The 17,534-nt window shown below is 53.0% G+C and overlaps 2 protein-coding genes and 1 long non-coding RNA gene across 3 annotated transcripts in view; 1 reads left to right on the top strand and 2 right to left on the bottom strand.

The window, feature by feature from the left end:
- Nucleotides 1-337: 337 nt before the first annotated feature.
- RNF183 (ring finger protein 183) lies at nt 338-11,115 on the top strand. The gene is made up of 3 exons (XM_034752132.1): nt 338-479; nt 6,497-6,742; nt 8,016-11,115. Exon 3 carries the CDS (start codon nt 8,084-8,086, stop codon nt 8,669-8,671), a length of 588 nt encoding a protein of 195 aa, XP_034608023.1. The 5' UTR covers nt 338-479; nt 6,497-6,742; nt 8,016-8,083; the 3' UTR covers nt 8,672-11,115.
- Nucleotides 4,934-8,138, bottom strand: LOC117867258. The gene is made up of 2 exons (XR_004643338.1): nt 7,862-8,138; nt 4,934-5,785 (listed from the first exon to the last, which is right to left on the bottom strand). It is a non-coding gene; the product is annotated as an uncharacterized LOC117867258 (long non-coding RNA).
- A 1,786-nt stretch (nt 11,116-12,901) lies between the features above and the next one.
- The window catches only part of PRPF4 (pre-mRNA processing factor 4), a 30,358-nt gene continuing 25,725 nt past the window's right edge, over nt 12,902-17,534 (bottom strand). The window contains exons 10-14 of the mRNA XM_034752130.1: nt 16,378-16,467; nt 13,888-14,010; nt 13,646-13,753; nt 13,437-13,555; nt 12,902-13,194 (exon numbers count right to left, since the gene is read on the bottom strand). Coding sequence (XP_034608021.1) covers nt 13,001-13,194; nt 13,437-13,555; nt 13,646-13,753; nt 13,888-14,010; nt 16,378-16,467 — 634 coding nt within the window. The 3' untranslated portion in view covers nt 12,902-13,000. The remainder of the gene's footprint in view (nt 13,195-13,436; nt 13,556-13,645; nt 13,754-13,887; nt 14,011-16,377; nt 16,468-17,534) is intronic.

The following is a 17,534-nucleotide window of genomic DNA, read 5'->3' as shown; positions in this document are numbered from 1 at the left end:
CCTGCCCCGGCTCCAGCCGCACCAGCCACCTCCAGGCAGCGCAGTAAGGGGACAGGGAGCGGGTGTTGGATAGAGGGTAGGGGAGTTCAGGGTGGTGGGGGAGGTTAGATAGGGGTCGGGGCAGTCAGAGGGCAGGGAACAGGGGGATTGAATGGGGGCAAGGGTCCCGGGGGGGCAGTCAGGAAGGAGCAGGGGTTGGATGGGGTGGTGGGAGGCAGTCAGGGGCAGGGGTTCCTGGAGCAGTCAGGGGACAGAGAGAAGGGGTGGTTGGATGGGACAGGGGTCCCGGGGGGGGAGGGGCATCAAGGAACATAGAAGGATGGATGAGGCAGGAGTCCCTGGGGGCGGGCCACACAACCCCCTCGTGGGGTGAGGAGGGAACCGGTTGTTAAATTTTTGGCAGCTTATCACTGCGTGCGACCCGGAGCGAGTGAAGGACCCACTGCCGACGTGCCGATGAAGACCCGGACTGCCACCAGGTGAGTAAAAAAGTTTAAAAGACGCTTAAGTTAGGCACTCTTCTTTAGGGCACGAGGCCCTCTTAGGCGCGGGGCCCGATTTGGGGGAATAGGGGGAATCGGCCTAAATGCGGCCCTGCTCAGGCTTGTGCAGCTGTTGGTTTATTACGGCACCACTGACCCTGCATGGCAAAAGAGTCAGGCTGACGGGCCTTATCCCAGCTCTGCAATGAGCAGTGAGCGCTTGCAAGGCTGGGGCTGACGCTGGCTGTCTGGAATCACCTCCAGGTCCGTGCTTTCATGGGGGTACAGATCTGGGCTACAGTCTGCGCCCACCTTTCCTTCCTTTCAGACTGAGCTCCCCTCTGCTGAGGGCGGCAGCGCACAAGGTGCCACCCGAGGCACCGGGAGCCTGGGGTGTTGGGTCCGGCTGTGGCAGTGAATTACTGAGTAAGCTGTTCGCTTTGCCTCTGCTTCTCCAGGTATAACATGATCCAGCCTATGAATGGTGCAGTGGGGATGTTCTCAGTGAGGTGCCATCATGAGTTCAGCCCCCAGCACAATTCACCAGCTGGTGTGTTTGCATCAGATCAGTATTTTTGCCTGCTAAGGGCACTCTGACCTTGAGCTGCACCTGCACCGCCCCCTCCAGACAGATGATCTCACATTGGCCTCTCTTTGGGTGTAATTGCCGTGGTTACTGTTGCTTTGTCACAGGCCTTGGCTACACTCAGGACTTCCCAGCGCTGCCACGCAAGAGCTCTCGCAGCGCTGTATGTACTCCACCTGTCCGAGGGGAGTAGCGTGCAGTGCTGCGAGCGAGCGTGCAGCGCTGCAGGCTCTGATTACACTGGCGCTTTACAGTGCTGCGCTCGCTGCGCTCGGGGGGGGGGGGGCGTTTTCACACCCCTGAGCGCAGCAAGTTGCAGCACTGTACAGCGCCAGTGTAGCCAAGGCCACAGTGACAGGGGCACAGCTTTAGCTGGGACAGGTGAGCAGTGAAGGGCAAGTGACCTTAGGAGCCAGAAATGTAAAAAACTGGCATGAGAGCCAGCCAGGCCTGACCCAAACCACAGGCTCTGTGCCCTGGGAAACTCTGGAGCCAGCACCGAGCCATGCAGCTCGCCTCAGGCCCAACCGAGTGGGGCCAGGGGCTGCCACACAGCTCCAGTAAGTGTCCGGAAGTGCGTTTCCTGCAGAGGTATTGCTGAAAGAAGCCAGCAGGAAGGAGGGGACCTGAGGTTTGATTCTAGCCACCAGCTGGAAGCAGGAGGACGGTGGTGTTGGCTCGCTGCCGAGGGCAAGTGAAAGCCAGCACAGCCCTGCAGCTCCCTGGGAATTGTGCTTACACCCCAGAGGGTCATCCATGGGCTTGTCCTAACTGGCCACTAGGTGTCACCATGATGCCACAGAAATCAGCCTGCAGGGAGCACTCTGGGGTGTGAGCATTGCTTTGGGCAGCAGCAGGAACTCCCCACATGTTGCACCATCCACAAGGCACTGACCCCCAGGAGAGCCGCTGGGAGCTGTTGGCAATACGGGAACACGGGACCCCACGCATGGTGACGAGAGAGAGAGCAGAGGGGTGCTGCCTGTCACTCGGGAAGGGAGGAGGGAAGGGGTGACACTTGTCACTGAGGGGGAGGAAGATGAGAGTGCAGCTGGCTGAGAGGAAGATGCTCAAGGTGTGGGTGGCTTGGAGGCTGAGTCCAGGTGGTTGCTGCTGACAGTTCTGGGACCCTGAAATGTGCGCCTGGTTTAGCCTGCCCATGCAGGCCTGGCAGGTGCCCCAAACCCCCAAGCCTGACACCCAGTGACACTTGAAGGCCATTTTCCCCACCAACAGCACCATTGTCCCTTCCTCCCCCATCACAGCTGCACTTCAGCAGCACGAAACCCCTCACCACCTGCTCACAGCCCTGCCAGCTGACAACAGGGAGACAAGGCTCCCACCTGGGCCCAGAGGACACTAAGCGCTGGGCTGTGGAGCTCCGTACCTGGAAGTTGTTCCAGCTGGACTCGCCAGGAGCTGGGTACACCTTCGGGAGGGGTATCTGCTGCAGCTGGCACTTCTAAATTTTGGAACAGGGGGGCTGGCACTCCTGACAAACAGGCCCTGGGGACTGGGCACCCAAAAGCAGAAGGACCCAAACGTAGTGGCCATGTTTGCACATTTAGGCCTAAGTGACTCAGGCCCAGTCTGCAGGGGAACATTGTTCCAGTTTAGCTAAAGGAGCTACTGGGCCATTTCTGATTACTGTTGAACCTGGGCTTAGTCTGGTTTAGCATAAGTCACTAGGAACTGTTGATGCTAAACTGAAATAAGCTGCTCTAAACCAAAAACTGAGCAGCCCCACGGGTTTGCAGCCATTAAACTAAAGGGTTTAAAAACCCCTTTATGTTAAACCCAGGACCATCTCTAGGCACCAGCAAAGCAAGCATGTGCTTGGGGCGGCACATTTCTTAGGGCGGCAAAAAAACCTAGAGCCGGCCCTGGCAGCAAAGATGGCTGCAACTGAATGCAGCAACGCTGTGGATTTGCTCTCCTCATGTCACGTCTTTCAAGGTGTTTTGCAAGGCAGCTGCGGGGTTAGGTTGCTGCTGTGGGAGGGAGGCAGACGCGGACCTCGCCGCGTAACCTGGGGCGGGTGTGCCATGAAGTGCGCAGGGGTGGCTGTTTCTGGGGATGGTGGGAAGTGACTACCCGGAGAGGAGTATGTATAAAACCCCCAGAGCGCCGCCTCGAGGAACTCCTCTGCCCTGGAAATGCCACTGCCCCTGCGAACCCTCTGTGTTTTCAGCTGAGATCAACTGTACTTCATGAGGCTGTCAATGTTTTAATCTCTGTCACTGGGTAGAAAATCCCACCTGTCCCCCAAGGGACCTGGGCTAGCTACCCAGGGGGAGCCAGGGCGCAAGGGGGAAGCCTTGGCCTTTCCCCTTGACCAGCTCTTAGAGGAGACCCCTCTGCTTCCCGGCCCAGGAGCTATTGGGGCAGCCCCAGGCCGGAGTCCCAGCAGGGGGAGGGGGCGCTCCCCGAGCCCCCAGGCCAGGCAGCAGTGCTGCCCGCCGTGCACCAAGCCGAGCCCTGCCCCCAGAGTACCCCGCCATCCATGTCTCCTCCGCCCTGGGACAGGCGCCCTACTGGAGAGGGGGGCCTGTCCCTCGGCCCCCTCATTAGGAAAATTCCGGTTGCGCCCCTGCGGGGGTGGGGGGGGAGCAAACAGTGGAACTTACTGTACCTAGGCAATGTCAAAATGCACCAAGGAAAAACTGGGGTAATGGGAGGGTGCGGAGGACACCAGTTGCTTTGATTCTATAGAAATGTCAGCCAGTATTTCAACCACAGACGTGATGCCGGGGAGAGGGTGGGGGTGTCTTTCTCTAAATAGCTGTAGGAAGACTTTTGCCATGGAGTTAAAAGAACTGCATTGTTACCATGTGTTCGGAGGCTCTTCCTGTAGCCAGGAGGTGAGGGAAGGGAAGGGCAGGGCTGCTGTTGAACTACCATTCAGTGGGATGGGGGGTCTTTAATTCAATATTAAAACCCCGCTCCCTACATTGCAGCAGTCTTCCCTCGAGCCAGGCTGGGGGGTGGGAGTGGGCGCAGGGGTGGAAAGGCGCATTGCCCAGTGCTCTTGCATTTCCTGATGGATGCTTAACCCATGCAGCGCTGCGGCGGGGAGTGTCTCACCCTTCAGAACAGGGGGTCAGCAAAGCCCCTGCTGGCTGGTGGGCGTGCCCCAGGTAGCACAGAGCAAAACAAAACAAACAAAAAAACATTGCAAAGTACAAATGTGTAAAAGCCAAAAAGGGGACGGGGGTGTTGCCGAGGGTTACCATACATTCGGTTTTTCCCGGACATGTCCGGCTTTTCGGCAATCAAATCCCCATCCAGGGGGAATTGCCAAAAAGCCGAACATGTCCGGGAAAATCTGGCTGGGCACTTCCCCTCCCGCAGAGGCTCTGCTCCTCCCCTGACTCTTCGGCTCTGTTTAAGAGCCGAGCGCTACGGGCTTTGGGCAGCCCCCATGCTTCCGGAACCTGCGCTGCCGGAGCCTGGGAGGGGAAGTGCCCGGCCAGGGGCGCAGGGTCCGGAGGCATAGGGGCTGCCCGAAGCCCAAGTGCTACCGGCTTCACGGTTTGCCGGGCAGCCTCCGGACCCTGCGCCCCCGGCTGGGAGCTTACCCTCCCGGGCTCCAGCTGCGCTGCGGAAGCGCCAGCCGGGCGCACAGGGTCTGGGGGCTGCCCTTTTCGCGTGGCTGGGAGTGGGAGGGAGGAGGGGGCGGAGTTAGGGCGGGGTTGGGGTTGGGAAGGGGCGGAGTTGGGGTGGGGCTGGGGTGGGAAATGGGCAGGGCCAGGCCCCGTGGAGGGTCCTCTTTTTTTATTTGCTAAATATGGTAACCCTAGTTTGCCGGCCTAGAGAAGGCCCAAGGGGGCAACAGGGTCCGTTTGCACCAATGAAGACACCAAGGTGGAGAAACAAAGCAAATTTATTCGAGATCTCTGAATAGGCACCAGGAGACCAGCATGTCTCAAATCAAGCCCAGCACATGCAAATTTCCCTTTTTATATTCCAAGCTGTTTCTGTGTAAGCCTTTGTCTATTTCACCCCTACCCCTCCCTTCCAAACAACAGTTACAGCAGGTACATATTGTGCAGAAACTTTCCCTTCGCCTGCTTATCTTTTGGCCTTGTAGATTCATGCGCATGCAGTCGTTCGCCCTCCTACTTTCCTCCCTTACACTTATCACTACAGCATTTGTGAGCAAGCAAAACAGCAGCTGTCTGCTAGAAAAGTTGACCATTACATATTCTGCTTTTTAGGCTGTCAGCACTCTAGGCTGGGTATTGTTCACAAGATGGAGTTACTGTGGCTCACCTAGACCCAGAGCAGAAGAGCTTCATCGGCACTTCTGGCCTTCCATTCTCCCGAGTTACCTGGTAGCTATGTCTAGTGACACCAACGGGGGGGCGGGGGCAGCCAAAATTTTTTTTGCTTGGGGCGGCAAAAAACCTAGAGCCGGCCCTGGTTAAACCAGCACAACTCTCTCAAGCAGCCCAGGCCTAGGCAGGTCTGGTGCTCACAGGGGGAGGACGCAGACCTCTAGCTTCAGCTGCCCCCTCGTAGGACCCTGCTCGAGGGCTTTGAGGCCATTGTCAGGAACACATTTTTTGTTTGTTTGTTTGTTGCTCTGTCTGTTGGCCGAGTACCCAGCCCAGCGCTTTGGCTCTGGGGGAGCCCACAGCAAACGAAGCGCAGTAGTAGTTAGCAGGCAGTTCCTTTTCTGGAATCAGGGTGCACTCCAGTGGGGCGAATACTGGGGCTGGGGCAAGAAGAGAGAGGCAGGTTAAATCAGATAGGCACAACAGAGCCTGGAAGGGATGGGGATGGGGGCAGGTAGTGGTGCCCTGTTGCCCCAAGAAATCCAGTGTGTTTATGTTGCTCTGTTAGGTGGTTTTGCCTCTTTTGAATGGGAAGGTGCTGGAGCAGAGGCAGAGCCTGGGGTGAAAGGAGGCTGAGGTTGGCGTATTGGAGGAGAGGCCGGAGTGGGGGACAAGGGCGATGGGGATCAGTGCATTTCAGTGAGCTGGGGTAAGGGAGACGGACTAGGATGGTTACTGACACAAAGGGGAGGCAGGATGGCACAGTGCTTAGGGCTCTAGCTTAGGATTCAGGAAGAGCCATGTTCAGTGTCCTGGTCTGCCACTGGCATCTCCTGTGACCTGTGTGACCCCAGGCTGCCACATCCCGTGTCATCCTGGTCTGCTGCATAGAAGCTGATGCACATGACCTAATTCCCTCCTGTTGGTATTTTTATTCCCTCCCCTGCCTGCGCCTCTCTCCGGTGCCAGGTGCATGCTGTAAACAAGAGTCACTAACAGCCCTTTGGAGCTCAGTGCCTTGTGTGCTGCTCCATGGAAATCAGTTGCAGCTTGCACAGTGAGAAGGCACCAACCCCCAACTGGCCAGCACAGCTTCTCTGGAGCAGCTAGCTCATGGCCATCTATCTTTCCCTCCCTCTTCTCTCCAATAGAAACCTGTTTGTCAAGGCCACCGCTAGTCCTGCCCGCTGCTAAGCCATGGTGTGTGGCTGCAAGTGAGGAGCAGGCAAATACAGACTGCAAAGGAGGATGAAGGGCGAGGATCATTGCACAGGATGTGTTCGCTAGCCTCTCTGAGGAGCAGGAGGACAGCTCCGCCACCCTGTGCCCCCTGCCAGGGGCTCCTGCTTAGCAATGTTGCCGGCGCTCAGCTGTGATACCGGGCCCCCTTTGTGAAAGTAAGTGTCCCCTGCAGCCCCTGGTTCCCCAAGGGCAGCTGGGAGGGAGCTTTCTGTAACACAGCCAGGCATGTTTCCTTGCTGTGCAGTTGCTGTTTGTCTGTCCAGGGGCAGGGGGTGGGGGGTAGCATCTTGGCAATCAGTCAGGAGCCCTCCTGAGTGGTGCTTTTGTGCTAGTGCCAGGCGCTGCTCTCTGGGCTCCCCTCTGCACTGTCACCATTCAGCAGACCATGCCCAGACTGCCCTGGCTGGGGCGTCTCTCCAACACCCAGGTTGAGAACAACGCACTGACTCCCAACAGACCCTCAATTTGGGTGCTGCATGCATTGGACAGATGTGGCTAGCTGGATCCAAGTGTTTGTCAAGCAGAACTAGTAGCCTGGTGCCCCATTGTGCTCTTGATCTGAGCCCCTCCCCCAGCAGGAAGGGCCCAGGGCATTATGCTGAGCCTGCATTGGTGGTGGGGTTGGTAACCAGAGCATGCTTCTACTTCTCCAACAAGAGGCTGAGACCTCTATGCAATGAAAAAGACTTGGCTTTGCTTTGAAATGTGTTTGTTGCTCTGGCTTGAAGGCACAAGCTCTTTGGGGGAAGGCCAGACCTGCTTCTGGGTATATTTGCACAGGGCCCAATCCCGACAGGAGCCTCTGCTGCTATTGGGGTAGAGCTTGGGCATGCTCCTGCCTGGCCTTTGCCCGTGTTCTCCGGTTTCCTGGGCTAATTGAACACATTAAGGGTTCCCCAGCACATTCTGTATCAGAGTCAGCTGCATTCCCCACTGCTAAGGCCCATGATGGCTGTGAGCCATCTGCACCAGAGACAGCTTTAACGCCACCTGGACGGGCCAGACCTCCGAGTTCACAATTACCCGAGGATTTGTCTGAGTTCCAAGCTGAAGTCGCTGGGAGGAAGGGCCTGGCCTAACAGCTTCATGGCTTCTCCTGTTTGAAAGCCCATCAGATCACATTGGAGCTAGCGCAACAGCTCTCATGCTGTCACTTTTATCAGGCCATTGAGAGCATGTTTTTTATGTCCAGTTCCCTGTAGCACCCACCCAGCTCCCTGCCTAGGGTCAGGTTCCTCACTCCCTCAAGGGACTTTGCTGCTGGTTGGACTGACCTGTTACCTGCACCGATTCTCCCCTTCCTGGGGTCCTTGCAGTGTGTGGCTGGATCAGCCCCCGTCCTGAGCAGGGTATATGTGCCTGGGGAGATTAGCAGCTCACTGGGGTGCAGACGGATGCATTGTTACTGGGCCTTTTGTGTTGCTCCAGGCAGCTGGTGGGATCATCTTTCCTGCAGCCCTCACAGCAAATGGGCTTCATGGGCGCAGCAGCTGGGGATGGCGCCTTGCCCCACTGAGACCATGTCAGAAGGGCTGCACAGGGAGCCAGAGCCAGACTGTCCTGTTTGCTGGAACCCCTACAACAACACCTTCCGTACCCCAAAGCTCCTGGAGTGCCAGCACTCTTTTTGCATCGAGTGCCTGGCACACCTGAGCCTGGTGTCCCCTGCCCGCAACCGGCTGCAATGCCCACTCTGCCGCCACCCCACAGTGCTCCCCTTCAACCAGCCCATCACTGAGCTGCCCACCAACTCAGATGTCCTGCGGCTGCTCAAACTGGAGCCCAACCATATCATCCTGGAGGGCCGGCAGCTGTGCCTAAAGGACGAGCGGAAATCACGGTACTTCCTGCGCCAGCCCAGGGTTTATACCCTCAACCTGGGAACAGATCCAGGGCCCAGGCTAGGTAGCTCCCAAGCTTCCCCTAGGCCGACCTCCAGCCCCAGCCGCTCTTCCCTTCGGCAGTGCATCCGCCACCCCCAGTTCCGCATCTTCGCCTACCTGATGGCCATCATCCTCAGCATGACACTGCTGCTCATCTTCTCCATCTTCTGGACCAAGCAGTTCCTGTGGGGTATAGGCTGAGGGCTTGGCAAACCCCACAACTGGAGCTCAGAGTTCAACATCTTCTCAGACAGCAAAAGGTGCCAGGTGACATCAGCTACTTGGCATCTGCTCTGGGCAGGGGAGCCCTCTCTGCACCCTCCAGGACCATCTCTGCAGGCTCTGGCTAATGAGCTCTGTTCCTGATCTCTTCTCAGTGATACACCCAGCCATACTAGTGGTCTGGCTGCATCCCAAGAGCTGGGGGCTCCCCGGCAGCACTGAGCATTGTGCACCAACAGCAGCAGAACCTGTATGATGTTCTAGAACTGCCCCATCAGCTGAAGCTCTTTGCTGCCTGTCATGGGGTCTGGGGCCCCAACATGAGCTCCAGGGCACTATGGGAATACAGATGCTCATAGTAGTGGGCAACAGGGCCATTATACTGAATGGCCATGACTCAAGAGGAGGGGATGCTGCAAACCCCAGCCCAGGAGGAATGAGCCAGAACCTTATGGAAAGTGAAGATTTCTACAGCCTCGCCTGTGACTCATCTTCTTGTCTCTCCTGGGATAATACCACGGATCTGGGTGCCACCAAGGACAACATGCAGGCCAGGACATTCATGTCCACAGACTGACACCCCCTCCTCCTCTGCTCTCACCCCTCAACCTCACTTTCTTTTCCAGAGGCAAGAAAATAAATGTGAACGGTTTCCATTTCCATGGGGCAGACACGGATTGCCTGAACAGAGAAAGCACCAGTGTCTGTCCTATTTCCTTGTCCTGCCTCTGGATTAAGGCCAGTGGGTTCAGATTGCAGCAGCTCTGTTTGAAGGGCAGCATGGGGAAGGCTGTTCCAACTCCTCAGGTTTGCACTGACATGTGATTCCTTGGCTGTGCCTGTTCTACACCAAGATGGGCTCAGTAGCAGTGACAGTGTTCCCCATTGTGTACCTGGCTGACAGCTGGCAGGAACTGCATGGTACTCTCACTGTGGGTAACTACTTTAGTCCCCAGGAGTGCTCAGTATCTACACAGCCTGAGCAGCTTTGTTTCTTTAACATTTACTCCATCAGCCCATCATAAGTTGTGCTTTAGTCATACTGAGCAACCCTGGGCCTCGCTAATGTGGATGGGAGACCTTTAAGGAAGCAATAGCCATGAGCCAGTCAGGGGTCTCTTCCCTTTGCCTCAGCACTCAACCAGTGTTCTGGAGGTGCTGTCTTTACCAAGTGAGACCTCAGGTCCCAGGCAGTCAATAAAGAGCAGGTGTGGCAGCCACTGGCCACATGCCAGGTGGGATAATTACATTCTGTTTCCTGCAGTAAGAGTTATGGAAGTTTGGCCTCATGTCCTTCCCCAGACTGTTGGGGAAGTTTACTGTGTGCTGTCATGCAGTAGGTGTGTTTCACCTCAGAGTTGGCTGCATTTCAGGGGTGGGAGCTGCAATCCAAGAGGTAGGAACATAGTTGCAGCAATGCTGGAATTCAACTGCCACAACTGGGGAAGGAAAGGGCCCCACTTTTAACAGTTTGTTCGGCCATCAGAAAAGGCCTTGGCCTGCAGACAGTGTCATGGGGAAGAGGGTGGAGCTTCCTTCTTGCTGCAGGCTGTACCCCACCACCCCATTGGTGGCTCAAGTCTCCATCATAGCAGGCAATTCCTGTTGATGTGAGAAAGGGGGCAGGTAACATGAAGATGGAACCCATCGCTCCTCTTGGCATATTAACCCATCCCTTCTGCTGCAGAGACTGACAAGTCTGGACTCCCATGTGGGGAACAACAGCCTGATGGATGGGGTGAAGCCAGGAGGAGAAGAGAAAATAGAAGCTGGAGTCACTAAGGAAACTATAAGGGACTGGATGGCTTCGGAGTGGAGGCTGCTGGTTTGGATCCAGTTGTTACCATCTGAGAGCTGGCATGGGCCTCTCTACAATGAATTCCATGATCAGCAGGCAGGTGGCTACATTTATTTAATAAAGCAAGTCCTGCTAGGTCAGAGTCCAGCTAGACCTCAGCCTGTTCCAGCAGCAGCTCCTTCTGCTAGCACCTCTGTCTAAGGTCACTGTAGCTGATGCAACCCAGAGGAGGGACAGGGCGGGGTAGCTGAAGGGAACTCAAATGATGTATTGCTGCTCAATCAAGTGATTTCTATTTGCCTGTAAACTACAGTGTAACCTTGTTTAAGGTACTGTCCAGAAAACCAAACATCGGTTGCTTAGTAAAGATGGATCTTAAAAGAGCAAATAAATTGCACTGGATAGCTCAGGGGATATTTTAAGTGGTGTCTCCAGGCCAGGGCTGACTAGAAGTGGTAGGACTTGTTTTAGGTTTATATGCAATGTCTGTGCTGCACTTTGGCCGTATGTTGCCACTACAACCCCTGGGCCCGAAAGATGGCCACTCCTAGCAGAGTACGCACCAGGCAGAGAACATGAAAAGGTGGTAGTAGCTAGACCAACTGTAAGAGGCCAATCAATTGAGATGAGCTATCATCAGCAGGAGAGTCGAGAGACTGCTGAACTTGAATTAATATGCAAATTAGATACAATTAACTTAGGTTTAAACAGAGACTGGGAATGATTGGGTCATTACACTAATTGAATCTGTTTCCCCATGTTAAGTATCCTCACACCTTCTATCTGTCACCTCGATTATCACTTCAAAAGTTTTTTCTCTCCTGCTGATGATAGCTCATCTCAATTGATTGGCCTCTTACAGCTGGTATGGCTACTACCACTTTTTCATATTCTCTGTATGTATAAATATCTTCTTGCTGGGTGTTCCATTCTATGCATCCGATGAAGTGGGCTGTAGTCCACGAAAGCTTATGCTGAAATAAATTTGTTAGTCTCTAAGGTGCCACAAGTACTCCTGTTCCTCTCAATAATGAATCAGAGGTGATGGGGCAAAGAGCAGGTGAGACCAGATGCTTCATGTAGTCAGCTAGAGAGGCAAGGAGTAACCCCACTTCCTCAGCCAAAAGGGGCCCATTTCATTCCTTTTCACTAACCACAGTACTTAGGGAATTGGTGGTGGAGAAGAACTACGCTGCTGTGGGCATGCACTGCTACTCTCAAGAGGAATGGGAGAAGATGAAGCTACTTCTCCCTTGCTGGGGGCACTTTTCAGAGAGCCCCACAAAGAGATCAGCTTTTCCACACTCCATGGCTATCTCCCTCACTCTGTTTAATGCACTGGTTAGTGCATACAAACAAAACACAGGGAAGCGTGCAACTGAGAACGAGCAATCCTGTATCACCCATCCGCTCTCACAAGTACACACGCTGCTGCATGCAAGGTTCTTATATTGCTGATCGAAGTGTAGGGAGAGAAGAGAGACAACAGCTGGCCTGATGCCTCCCCCTGTAATGGGACTGCTTCCTGGGTACACAGCTGTGGCTGGTAACAGATGCTGCAGGCCCCTCCCCCACACAGCTCCAGCACAACCAAAGTGCACAGACACTGAGGTCACAACAGGTTTCTTAGAAACAGGCACCTGCAAAACTTCACTGGGAAGATTTGAGAAAGTGAATGTTCTCTACAGTGGGTGGCTAGAGCAAGAACCTTAAAGTGAAACAAACTAGCAACAAAGCTGTAACCGACACCTCTGTATGCACCTCCCGGCAGAGACTTGCAGACAGCTTAAGCTGGAGAAGTCCATGTGATTTGAAAGTGTTTGTGTTTTACTCTGAAGTATCACAGAAGCAGAAGGGGATCTAGGGCAGTGGGCAGTTCAAGCTTGATTTTGCATGAAGAGAAACTCCCTCCTCTCCCGCCGCTTAAAATTCACCCACAGCAGATGCCTAACGGGGCATGGGCTTCCACGTTCTGCAGAAATCCAATCTCTGTGCTGGGAGAACCAATGTGCCATATTTAAATGACTGAAGAAGCTGGCTCTTTGCCAAAAGCAAGATCATTCAGGCTCCATGGCTGGGGAAAGTCTCCTACACAACTGATCTTGAGGGTGATGCCAACCGATGGGTTTTATGGCACAGTGCATCTGAAGGGAGGAGGGGGGGTATTTACAAACATGTATAAAAAGAGAGTAAAGCCTATGATGAAGGGGAGGTAGAGCAGATGGCTCACACCAGAATTTCTCCCCAGAGGCAGGGGGTAGAGATTATATAAAGCAAATCATACAAGGTGAGGTTACTGCATCACTCCAGGAGCTCAGATCAACTCTGACTTTGGCCAACTCCCAGCACAGGGGATGCACCAGCACCATGGGGAAGCCGACACCAACCAGTAACTCCAGCCACCATCGTAATTAATGCAACAGCTGATTTTTTTTTTTTTTTTTAATATAAAAATGCAGGGACAGCCCAGTCTGTGATATTCCCCATCCTGAGTCACTGGCAGCTCAGAGCTACTCTGCCATCCACAACTTGAAGGTCCTGTCATATGAGCATGTTGCTATTAGCTGCCCATCTGAGGAGATATCCAATCCCATTACTTTTCCCTCGTGGCCAGCCAGCGTTTTCAGAGGGGACCAGCCTGGGTGAGTCCAGATCTTGGCTGTGTTATCATAAGCACCGGTGAGCAGGAAGTTACCATGCGTAGCTGCAGTGAAGGAGAGGGGAAGAGGTGAGGTTCGCATGTAGAAACAGCAGACAACAATAGATTGCCAACACCAGATTGCAGATTCTGGAGAGGAGTCTGCTGAGTTCTGGGATTTCTGGCTATTACCAGCACAAATTGTTCTGCAGTTTTGTTGCACATACAGCTATCCCAGCCACATCAGCCCAGGGAATTAGGAGAAAGTATTGCTAAGCAAACCAAAGTGTGGGAAGGGAAATACTTACGTTCAAACTTCACTCCCGTCACCAGGTTCTGGTGGGCAGGTATGGTGTAGACACACTTCCTCTGGCGGAGGTCCCACACTTTGCATGTGTTGTCCCCGCTCCCAGTTGCTATGTGATATCTGCCATGAGGAGAAGGAAGAGCACACTGGTCTCAGCTGGAGTTCATGCTCTCAGAACCCCTAGCTGCACCATTCCAGCTCCCTCCTTACCCATTTGGGGAGAAGTTAATCCCATAGATTTCCTTCAGGTGGCCCTCCAGGAACATGATACAGCGCCCAGTACGTAGATCCCACACCCGACCAAAGGCATCCATGCCACTGGGGAAAGAAAACTCAGCACTGACACTTCTTAAACACACAAGAGCGGTCACTAGCTCAAACAAACACACCAGCCCAGCAAAGGGCATCTGATCCTGAGCGACAACCTTGCTAAGGTTCAATGTAAATCTTACCCAGTCCCAGCAAGAGAGCCATCAATGTGGAAGGCGATGTCATAGACCCCCTTGCTGTGCCCCTCCTGATGGAGAATCTCCTCTTGAGCTTGCAGGTCCCAGAGGCGCCAGGAGTGATCATAGCTGGAAAAACAAAGCCATGTGTCCAACTCAATGTATTTTTCAGAATTCTAACCTTGGCTCAGACTAGAAGGTATGTGGGTGCTCAGACACCGTTAGAAACACAAACGGATAATAACTGCTTCATCAGCACATCACTGCTGGTCAACCCAGAACTTCATCTGCTGCACAGCATGGGATGACTAGGAACAAGCCTTGTCGCCCTGATGACACTGAGAAGACGTTAGTGTTCTGCAGTGTCCTTGCAATGTGCTGGGGAAAAGGACGCTTCTCCAGTGCCACATGACAATGGCAGCCAGTTGGCCAGCCACCAAAGGGAGCACAGATCCTGCCAATAAAATGAACATTTCACCCACTGAGTGCCCTGCATGGTATAAACGCAATAGCACATGCACGCCTGTGGTAGTGCTGCTGGGATAAGTCAGCCCTGTGGTCAGCTGTTTGGCTGCATGTGTATTCTTTCTGTGTGCTGTACTGATTCTGGCCAGAAAGCCCGTACAGGAGGTTCAAATCAAACTGCCCAATAAATCCACAGACTTGGTTCATAGTGAAGGCACTTGGTCAGGTTTATTGTCAACGAAACACAGTCCCAGTGCCCTGGCTCAATGGTTATAGGTACACTAACACATGGATGACTGTTGCAATGGACTAGCTCAGTTAATGGCGGGACTTTCCATTATCCCCAGGCCAGCCAAACACACTCTCTCAGAGATATCTTTTATACATCAATACAAACATCCTGTTACACACTGCCCCTCTGACATAGTCAGTTACCACCCATCACCTTGCACATCTCTATGCATCACACTGTCATACTGACCTTATCTTTAGGATGGGTCAGTGTGTTCCTGTTATCTTTAGGGAATATGTTGGTATCAAGGTGTTCTGGTACCACCCTTCTGGAATATGTTCGTGGGAGTGCTCTGTTCCTAGCCTCACACTCTTAGGAGTGTGTGTTTTTGCAACATCAGCCCTGTTCTTGCCAGATTCTGTGAGCAAGGCCTGCCCCTAGTTCACAGCCCGATTTTGCTTTATATCAGCAAAGTTTTGACTGCTAATTTAGCCCAGGCCTCAGGCTTCATACCAGGCCTCTGACATAAAAGACTTATGTTTCAGGCCCTCTTCCTACTACAAGCCTCAAAGAGCAGAGCAAAGATGTGTATTCACTGGCCACACATGGAGAATTGCATTTGCCCCACACTGTCAGATGCTCTCCTACAGCTCACTATGCCCAGCTTTCACTCCGCAGGCATGTTTCCTAGCAGGGGGCTGAAAGATGCAAGTGACGGCACCTGAGTGAGAATTTGTTTCTCCAGGTAAGTCAGTCAGTCATAGTGACAAGTTGCCAGTTTGCATCATTTTGGTTCCAAAGGGAACTGACTGGCAGATTTCCGAACAGCATGTGAGCTTTGGCACCCAATACTCTGGGAAGATTGGCAGATATTTACTTAAGGGGCGGTTGAGAGAGAGGCATTATTTTTAATACCTGTGCATAGTTGGAGGGGAGGGGAGGGTGAGTCCCCATTTAAACAAAGAGTCAAGTGATGGTTTAAAGACCCAGGAAAAGTACATTATAACCTGCCATTTACAGATGCAAGACACAGCAGGGAATAGAGTCTGGAGATCCCCTGGAACTGGAATGGAGGGAAGAGAAGCAAAGAGTGGGGTCACTGACTCATAAGGGTTATTACTGTTCTCCGTGGGACCATTTCAAAGAGATTCTACTAAGCAGCAGGGTCTGTGGCTCCTTCTGGAGCCAGCATTTCAGATATATTCAGGCTATGTGTACGGCTGGGTTTCAGGATAGATCAGACCCTCTGCCCTCAGGGTATCTGGGTCTTAACAATGACTCAATAGGATCTGCTCCACTCTTTGCCCAAGCCCATTCGCAGGAGAACCTCCATTCCCAGACTTATTTGCTCATGCTTTCTACTGATCAAAATCAGTGTTAACCACGGGCAGTGAGCTGATGGTATGGCTCGACAACAGGGCTTTGATAGTTGGCACATCCCAAAAGGCAGGAAATGGTTATTCCACTAGTCAGTGTTTCCACAGGGATAAATATTATTCTGACCGCTTGTACTTTATACCCACTTGGAGACCAACAGGGTCTCACTTGAAGGGAAGAGAATGGAGGTCTGTACAGGGTCCTGCCCTTTTAAGGCCCCAGCCTGCGGTAACTTGTGGCTTATTGCCAAAAAAATGGCTGGGTGTGACCCCTGTTGGACGATTTGAGATGAGATGTGCCCCCTTACTTTGGCAATCAGTTTGCCAACCCCGCTCTGCAGACATACACCAGCTCCTATTTGTTTGTTATAATTTAAGAGCTAAAGCTTAGTACCCTCAGTACGGTAAATCAACGCCACATACCAAGTGGTGCCCAGGAACCTCCCAGAAGGATGCCACATCACTCGTGCCACTCTCATTGTATGGCCCTCGATATCTGCCACCGGTTCATCACTGAAAGAAACAAACCAACTCTGTTACACATTCTCTCCAGGGAGGACAGGCCTACTGCACTACTGCAGCCACTAGGGTCACACAGCAACATGACTGACAAAAACTTGTATGCACATGGATGTGTGTCCAGAGCTAGAAACACCCAAGAGAAGGGTCGCCCCAAGAGAGAATTAATTAGAATGTTAGAAGCTCCTATTGTTTTCAGGTGCTTTGTAATTAAAATAGCAGCAGCAACAAACAATAACACTATTAAATGCCTGAGCACCCTAGGGCAGGGCCTATCTTGTCTGTGGCTGTATAGCACCTCCTAGATGCTACAGTAATACAGAGAATAATAAACAGCGGACACGAAAGCTGAACATGACCGAGGGGAGCAGCAGTTATCACCATCCCAGTTGCCCAGAACAAGTACAGTGATGGGAAGACACGACACCAGCCATGCGGAAGGAGTCACATGGTGGTCACGAATGGGCTGATATCCGTTCTGCCAAAATTACATGCATCAGCCCAGCAGCCACTAAGAGGTTTGAAAGAGTATCAGAAAGAAAAACATTCATCCAAACAGGCCAATTAAAGAGATAACCGTCTCCATGTCCACATGGGACAAATAACTAAATCCCCTGGTGCAAATTTACTGCTGCCATGCCAAAGACAATTAAAAACCATCCCTCAAAGCTAATAGGAAGCTGCTGAGGCCCTCAAAGCCACCTGTGTCTCATGCAGAGAGACACTGCAGGGCTTTGCTTTTAAAACAAGCCAGATGTCAATATCCTGCACCCCTCGTTGTTTTATTCTTGCCAGACTAAGGGCTGGACATGGCTTTTGATGACAGCCACTTCTGCTCCTGATCCCAACAAATGACTCTTCGGTAGCAAGGTGTTACATTTGGTCCATCCCTCTTTGGATACTGGTGTTAACTGAGAGCCCAGACAATGTAAAAAGTTAACTCCTTAGCTCCCGTGGCTGGGAATTTTCTCCTGGCAGAAGACTATGGTGAAACACTGAACTCCTAATGCAGGGTTTTAAGACCTCAGCAGCACCTAGTCCATCACCCAGAACTTGGCTCC

This window comes from Trachemys scripta, chromosome 17, assembly GCF_013100865.1.
Source record: "Trachemys scripta elegans isolate TJP31775 chromosome 17, CAS_Tse_1.0, whole genome shotgun sequence".
Taxonomy (NCBI): Eukaryota; Metazoa; Chordata; order Testudines; family Emydidae; genus Trachemys; species Trachemys scripta.
The sequence above is the reverse complement of the archived record's forward strand: the minus strand, read 5'-3'. Positions and strand labels throughout refer to the sequence as shown.